At 31.4% G+C, this 8,274-nt stretch overlaps 2 protein-coding genes across 2 annotated transcripts; one reads left to right on the top strand and one right to left on the bottom strand.

Annotated features, from left to right (window-relative positions):
• Positions 1 to 1,878: 1,878 nt before the first annotated feature.
• LOC108743434 (26S proteasome regulatory subunit 6B) lies at positions 1,879 to 3,615 on the top strand. Its single transcript, XM_018479000.2, has 5 exons — positions 1,879 to 1,990; positions 2,105 to 2,717; positions 2,847 to 3,091; positions 3,149 to 3,301; positions 3,357 to 3,615. The coding sequence occupies exons 1-5, from the start codon at positions 1,958 to 1,960 to the stop codon at positions 3,540 to 3,542; spliced, it is 1,230 nt and encodes a 409-aa protein (XP_018334502.1). The 5' UTR covers positions 1,879 to 1,957; the 3' UTR covers positions 3,543 to 3,615.
• A 377-nt stretch (positions 3,616 to 3,992) lies between these two features.
• LOC112905469 (HMG box transcription factor BBX-like) lies at positions 3,993 to 8,226 on the bottom strand. The gene is made up of 2 exons (XM_025977981.1): positions 7,607 to 8,226; positions 3,993 to 7,552 (listed from the first exon to the last, which is right to left on the bottom strand). The coding sequence occupies exons 1-2, from the start codon at positions 8,219 to 8,221 to the stop codon at positions 6,308 to 6,310; spliced, it is 1,860 nt and encodes a 619-aa protein (XP_025833766.1). The 5' UTR covers positions 8,222 to 8,226; the 3' UTR covers positions 3,993 to 6,307.
• Between the last annotated feature and the right edge of the window lie 48 nt (positions 8,227 to 8,274).

The following is an 8,274-nucleotide window of genomic DNA, read 5'->3' as shown; positions in this document are numbered from 1 at the left end:
CCTGTATCGTGGTAGGGCCCAGTGGGAAGTCTCCTAAACTCCTTTATGACCAGTACGCCCCTGTATTCTACAGAAAAGTAATTTACTTTTTTTAAAAATACAATTACAGGTAAGTAGCTGTACTGTTTTATGTGTACCACAATCAATCTAATCGTAAAGATATATAAATTGTATCAGTAAGAGATATACCTATAAATGTAGAGATAAATGTTTTATTACAAAACTCACAATAATAAATTTAAACCTGTTGGTTATAAAAATTCAAAAACTTTGAAGTAAGCAAATAAGTATTATGTACCTAGGTATGTGTTTATTTTTTGTAAATGATAAAAATTCCTTTTTTATACAGCATTTACGTACTACATAAACAGGATATTAATTATTTCGAGGTTATTAAAAAAAATAATAATTCCTTGAATATTTCAAGACAAAGCACAAGTGTATGCATATAAGTTTGTATAGCTTACATGCATAAAATATGGTCGTTTAATAAATAATTTCGAGACGTTACACCAATATCGGTGTCCGTTTTGTTCATCCATCGTTTCTGTTAGCTGTTGAAATCATGGTTTCGACAGAACCTGTTATTTAAAAACGTACCCGAGGTCTGTGGCTTATGACATTTAATTTGCATTTACACAACTCATTAACAACCTTTTTTAACACTACGTTCAAAAGACGAAGAGACACCAAAGCATCGACTTTCAACATGAACCATACCTTGTCTAACTGTATGCTTGAATGGTACAGGGTGACGAGCAATGAATACATTATCCTTACACTTTGGTTTTTAAATAAAATTCAATTCCTCATAACTAACAAGCTTTTACTTTTATTATTACTGAATTCACTTTAAATTGAATTAAAAAACTGAGAATATAATAGCTACTTACTATCGCGTAATAGATATTTATAACATACAATTTTATTAATTTTGTGTAACTTGCAAGGAACTGCGCTACTTACTGGACAAAATAAACCAATCACTTTAATTACTAGCAAAATTATCGTTTAGTTAAAAAATAAAAAGAAAAAACTGTTCCACATTTCAAAAAAAACATTTTCCTTTTTGTTATGCCAATATAATATTACCTGCTACGTATACATAGTAGGTGCCAACCGTATTAACTGAATAGTACGTACACACGTCAATCTTCAATTTGCACTATAAATTATTCTCAACCTTGTGAATAAATATATAACTTTGTTTCCTATTTATGTACTACGTTATGTACGTCTTTATTTAGATGCCCATTCTTTTTATTCGAGTTTTATTTAATAATGTTAGTATGTAAACATTTAAATTGGCATTAAAATTTAAAATGAACAGTATTGTGTTTTACATTCATTTTATAGGTATTATGTAGTTACGTCTGTTATCTGATAAAGAATGTACCTACATTTACATTCATCTTAAGCACAATCATTGTGTTTTTCAGAATAATTTTAAAATTAGTTAACAGATATAGCATACAATGATAATAAAAGCATCGTAAATTTATTTGATAATGTATAGGTACTGTAAAAAATTATGTAATTTTATACAGGTATAAAATTCACAATTTTATTGTGTGTATGTTATATTTAAGAGATTTCAAGATAACATACCTGCAAGTAAACAGAACAAAACTGACATACGTTGTAATATGGATTACTTTTTAAACACTATGTCTGCTATATATATTTTATTTCTAAAATCAAATCTGCTGCAGAAACTAGATCAAAGTAAGTAAATCCTCGAATAGGATTGTTTTTTTGAAAAAAATACTTATCTTAATAAGATAACATCACATTTTATNTCTAACGGCAAAAGGGCTTTGCTGTGACTACAGAAACCAATGCAAAGATGTTATTTTAATTTACAGAGATTCATAGAATAAAATTTTATAGGTTAAGTTTCTGAGAAATTAACGAGTCATTGTTTTATTATTTATAGAAATTAAAATATTCTAAAGCAATGGATACAACTGAAACTATCATTAGTGATAAGGTAAGTTTTTAAACAATTGATTATCGTAAAACAATCTACATTTGTTTTTATTCTAACAATAAATTCCATTGGCCCACTTACCACACTAGTACAAAGATGTTTTTAAATTATCAGGAGGATGCAAATCCTACAGAACAAAAGCAGAATCTTCAGGAAATGGACATTGAAGATTTGTATACTAAATATAAGAGATTACAACAGATGTTAGAATTTTTGGAAGTTCAAGAGGAGTACATCAAGGATGAACAGAGAAACTTGAAGAAAGAATACCTCCATGCTCAAGAAGAAGTGAAAAGGATCCAATCAGTCCCCTTAGTAATTGGTCAGTTTCTTGAAGCTGTAGATCAAAATACTGGCATTGTTGGTTCAACTACAGGTTCTAACTATTATGTACGAATCCTTTCAACAATTGACAGAGAACTTTTGAAACCATCTGCTAGTGTTGCCCTGCATAAACATAGCAATGCCTTGGTTGATGTTCTTCCTCCTGAAGCAGATTCATCAATTAGTATGTTACAAGCAGATGAAAAACCTGACGTTCAATACAGTGATATTGGTGGCATGGACATGCAAAAGCAGGAAATACGAGAAGCTGTGGAGCTCCCTTTGACACATTTTGAACTGTACAAACAGATTGGAATTGATCCACCAAGAGGTGTATTAATGTATGGACCTCCAGGATGTGGCAAGACAATGTTGGCCAAAGCAGTAGCACATCATACTACTGGTATGTACTTATTTTTTTTTTATAAATTAATGAAACTTAATTTTGCTATCTAATGACAATAAAAAATTGGTTGGTGAATACACAAATCTGACATCAAATTATTTAATATTGATATTATTCTGTTTTCAGCTGCTTTTATTCGAGTTGTTGGGTCTGAATTTGTTCAAAAATATCTGGGTGAAGGACCTCGAATGGTGAGGGATGTTTTCAGACTTGCTAAAGAGAATGCACCAGCTATCATTTTCATTGATGAAATTGATGCAATTGCCACAAAAAGATTTGATGCTCAAACTGGAGCTGATAGAGAGGTCCAGAGAATCCTTTTGGAACTTCTCAATCAAATGGATGGTTTTGATCAAACTACTAATGTTAAGGTAGAAAGTAAATAATCCTTGTGTTTGTTTTTATTTTAAATTTTTCTTGTCCTTTAGGTTATTATGGCAACCAATAGGGCAGACACTTTGGATCCTGCTTTACTTCGTCCTGGTCGTTTGGACAGGAAAATAGAATTTCCTCTGCCAGACCGTAGACAAAAACGTCTCATTTTCAGCACAATTACTTCAAAAATGAACCTTTCTGAAGAGGTGAAATTGTTGATACCTATTTTGTATTATTTAAAGCAAATTTTATTTTCTGTAGGTTGATTTGGAAGATTATGTAGCAAGACCAGATCGTATTTCTGGGGCTGATATTAATGCCATTTGTCAAGAAGCTGGAATGCATGCTGTAAGGGAAAATCGTTATATTGTGCTGCCAAAAGATTTTGAAAAAGGATACAAAAATAACATCAAAAAGGACGAGAGTGAGCACGAGTTTTATAAGTAATTTCTTAGTATCTAGGTCTTCTGTATTCATTCATTGAATAATCTTAAATATATTCCTTTTCTTTCTGAAAAAATTTTTTTTCATTTCCTGTAGACATTAGAGGGGTTGAGAATGATCTTTCATTTTACTCTTCTAAATTTATGTAGGTAGAAAAACTTTTAATTTTAGTGAATTTTCCTTTCTATGTAGTTTAATTATATCTAAACATTTACATGTTTTCGCTATTACGGTTCCAAATAAGAAATTGAAAACCATCGAAAAAATTGTTCCTGGCACTGTCAACATGACTAATAGAAGTACTGGGATATTTTGAGTAAAATCACTGGGTGTACCAGGCATTGGGAACCTCTGTTATTTATAAAAGTAGATAGTAAGTTCTAGAATTTTTTTTTGCATTAGGTAATTAAGAAATTAAAAACAAGTACATATTAAAGATGTTTATTCTTTAATATATAAACTTTGATAAAACGTACATGATAATATTTTTATATATATGCATATATCTAAACACAAAAATATGATAAAACAATAAATAAAAGGCACCACCAAGTAACGCTCAGTAAACTTTTCTACGTATCTGTCAACAATACAAAAATACTTACCAATTTATTCTATCACAATCGGGTACATCACTTCTCTGTCCTTTTCAATATATTTTTTTGAAATATTTTACTTGTCATCGAAAGCGACTACAATAACGTTTAATTATCCTTAATATTTATATTATTACTGTAATTCATGAAATTGGTCAAATTTGTATAATATAATATATGTATATATAATAGCCTTTGTACTTTACTTCAAAGTATGTAGTCACTTTCATTGAACGTTAAAATACAGGCAGTAAAACATTAAAATTTCATATAAAATTTACAAGCAAAATATCTTCTTTCAGATGAATATACATTATTTCTATGATTAATTTTACCTTTAGAACTACTTATAAGGCGACTCAATTTGAAGATTTTGGTCGGTAATTTGAAGTTTAATTCGTTTACAGGGTGGAGATATGAGATAATCAAAAATTTAATGTAACGATTAATTAAAAACTAAACAACAACGTTTACTGTTCAAAATCAACATTATACTCTACAGGTGATGCACTTGTTTGTAAATATAAATAACTAAAATTAATGTATGTAAACCACGAAGTAGGACAAATAGCTACTAATAAAATACCAAAATTCCTAATAGATCAGGTCCCTATGTTAATTAGTTTTCGGAAAAGATGTGAAAAATAAATGGAAAATATCTTTTCCAGTAAATTATTCACATTTTTTCCAAACACAATTAATTAAGGAATTAATAATCTAAAGTGTGGTACAAACATATGAGCGTGAGAACCCTGCAAGGGCCGATTCTATAAAATATACTGTTCTTTGAAAATAGTTTGCCTCCACCCTGTATTATTATTTTGCACAGGTAAAAACAATTCGTGGTTTCTTGGTTTCGAATCCACATTAACATTATCTGCTCAGTAATTAAAAGTTGGAAACGAGAAACCATGAAACGATAACAATTCATATAAAAACTATCATGTAGACATATAGATTTCAACAAAAAACAGCAACAAAAATTACACTAGGTATTTACAAATAATAGACAAAAAATTAAAATAAAATAAACAATGACTCGTATCGTAAATGTGCACTAGTTAAATGTTTGGTTTATGGTTTCCATATGGTTAAAAACATTAAAAAAATACATACAATTAATATTACAAACACACATAATATGTCAGAGGAAACAATAGTTGCATACACTAAAAAAACATCTTAGAGCCTATCGTTATCATTATTTGTCGAAGGAACGTGTAATAAAGGAAGTGATGTATGTGAATAATTAGTCTTTAAAATACTGCAGTTAGCAAGAGAATAAAGTGACAAAAATGTTTTCTACGTTAATAGCCAGCAGAATAGATAAAAATATTGAAACTTCATGCCTTTTCAGTTAGTTTTTACACACAATCGTGAAAGAAGTAGGTACCATTTTTTAAAACGAAATTTTCTTAAATAATAATTAGGGCTATTTAAAAAGTAGCAGTGAAATTACAAATTTGCCTTCATTAAAAAAGGGCAATTACAATTCATGACAATTAATGTGTTACACCTACGTTTTTATATAGTATTAATTTGGAAATTTTTAATTTAACGTTATATGTAGAATGTTGAGAGTGAAGGCGTTTTTCTAAGACACTAGAAGGTATATCGTGTATCTTTATTTAAATATAATTTCCTCATCAATTAACGACCATAAAAAGTAGTTTTCTTTTCCTTTTTTATGTTTCTTTTGCTTACGCGAATCTATTCTACTAATTTATGATATTGCTTTGTAAAATTTTAAAACTTAACAACCCATCGTGATTATTTATCTCCTTAAAAAATTTTCTGTAAATAAATACATAATCCATTCCTGATTTTGGAACCAATAAAAACATATTTTTGGTGGTCTATACAGATTAGGACATAGAGCAACTGCCGATTCTAAACATAAAAATAATATTATAAAAGAAATGTATATTGGGTGTTGATTTTGAGAGAACAGTAATTCCAAAAAATTTTAGAGGATTCCTTTATTAATTGAAAAAGCTCATTCTAATCTATTTAAATTAGTAATGGTTTTTGAATTTTTGTAATAAACCTCAATCCCATAGATATCTTTGTCTGATCAAAACATTCCATTTTCATGTCTAGAATTTTGCAGTTGTCCTATGAACCATCTTGTATACATACTTTTAGACTTTTTTGAATAGGTAAAAAATATTTTCAGTTAATTTTTTCGGTGTTTGCTGCTATTTCAGCCAATGTGGCTAGACCAGATAAATCGTTAGTAAACTGACTTATAATAGCATGATCGTTTGGACTTTCAAGTCTGGTAATTGAATTCTTGTTTTTCCTTTTCTTCGATCCAACGAGACAATTCTCTTCATTTTTGGGAACAGTTCCAACACAATTTGACTTTGAATCGTTCTCTTCAATTTTATGCCTTATCGGTTTTCGCTTCTTATTGGCCCTTTTACGTTGCACATAAGCATCGTAACTCAAACTGGGAAGTTCTGAAATCCTCAAGTCCAAATCGAAATAATTTTGACTTGAAGAATTTCCTTCTTCCGAGTTTTCCGATTGAGAACTTTTAGGTCTATCTTCGTCCATCTTTTCGTCTTTAGTGTTTTCTAGTTTGCTATAAACGTTCTTATTTGTACGTTCGGCCAAACGCTTGATGGTGTCTTCCAAGTATGGAGCAATCAAATTTTGCTTGGAAGAAGATTTTACATGAAGAATTGGAGATCTGGGTGTCTCGTACTTATATTTGTCTTGCATTGCACCTTTCTTGGAGTGCTTGTTTCCAAACAGTTTTCCTTCTACCATAAATTCGGCGTATCTTCTGCCCTTGCAAGATCGAATGGACTTTCTGGGTTCTTTTGAATCGTTGGATTTCATTATTTCATCGTCTTTGTTAGCGGAAAATATACTGTCCACGACCTTATCGACCAGATCCTGTTTGGTAACGTTACCATCGTCCTCTTCTTGATAATTTGTGGACGATTTGGTGTTGAAAATATCACGGACGACGTTTTTATTGTCGAAATTGCTGAAATTTTCGCTGATTCTCTTCTTGGGAGGCACACTGGTACTCACCTTTATGCTATTCTCTGGTGTATTAAAAGTTGAAGCATCTGTTTTCTTCGTTGAAGATGTACAATTGTTTGTTTGGAGGGAGGTAGTCGATTGAGCTACTGATTTTGATTTATCCACGTCCATGTATGTGGTATCCGACTTCATGGTACTGTTGGGGCTCAACAAAGAAGTGAGACTGCCTAGCTGGGATTCGTCAGCCAGTTTTCCAGGAGTGAATTCGGCGTTAGATATACTGTTCTGTGGTGGGCTGGAAACCGGTGACATTTTTGATGGTAAAGTGGTTGTAGGCCGGGTTGTGAGGGTACGCAGGGGTGGTGCGGGTAACTTGTACCATTTGAAGTCGGGATTCGCAGAGAAAAATGCATCCTTGTACTGAAACAAAAACGATACAGTGATGAGGTTTTCTTTGAAAAGGAAAGAACTTACTTCTTTGGCTAAACTGGTATAAGCGCTTTTGTCAGTAGTGTCTAACATTGCCCACCATTCTCCCAATATTCTCGTGATGCCTCTGTTTTCCAAATTTGGAAATTTCAGACGTACTATGGGTCGATGCTTTTTACAAAATATCAGAAATGCATTCATGGGTCTTCTGGCGTGATGGGATGGAGAAGTCGATTCTTTTTCAGGTGTAGGCGGTCTTGGTGACGATTCCTTCTTATCATCTTCTGCAACCTCATCGTTTGCCATTTCATCTTGCACGTCTTCCTCTTTTTGTTCCGATTCTTTCGATGCCCAGGTTTTTATAATGTTAGCGTTCTTAGCGGAGGATTCTTTCAATCCACATTGTGCTTTCTTTTTCATAAAATTATCCTTTGTCCAAACATCATTGATGTTTTTGTCTGTGTCCGTTTGGTTGTTGTTATTGTTATTATTATTGTTATTGTTATTACTCAAATTTTCTATCGATACCAGGGAGGGATAGTTGTTCGCATGAAGGTATAATTCCCTGTCGGAAACGTCCGGAGTGAATTTCTTTTGAAGAAAGAAAGTGTTGTTGTTTTCGGTAACAGAACTCATTTTTTTTTCTGAAACAAAAATCATGTTAGTTTATCTTTGTATGCTTTGTAGATATAATTAGATTTCATTAGGCAGGA

This window comes from Agrilus planipennis, unplaced genomic scaffold (assembly GCF_000699045.2).
Source record: "Agrilus planipennis isolate EAB-ADULT unplaced genomic scaffold, Apla_2.0 scaffold483, whole genome shotgun sequence".
NCBI lineage: Eukaryota > Metazoa > Arthropoda > Insecta > Coleoptera > Buprestidae > Agrilus > Agrilus planipennis.
This window is presented reverse-complemented; position numbering and strand designations above follow the sequence as displayed.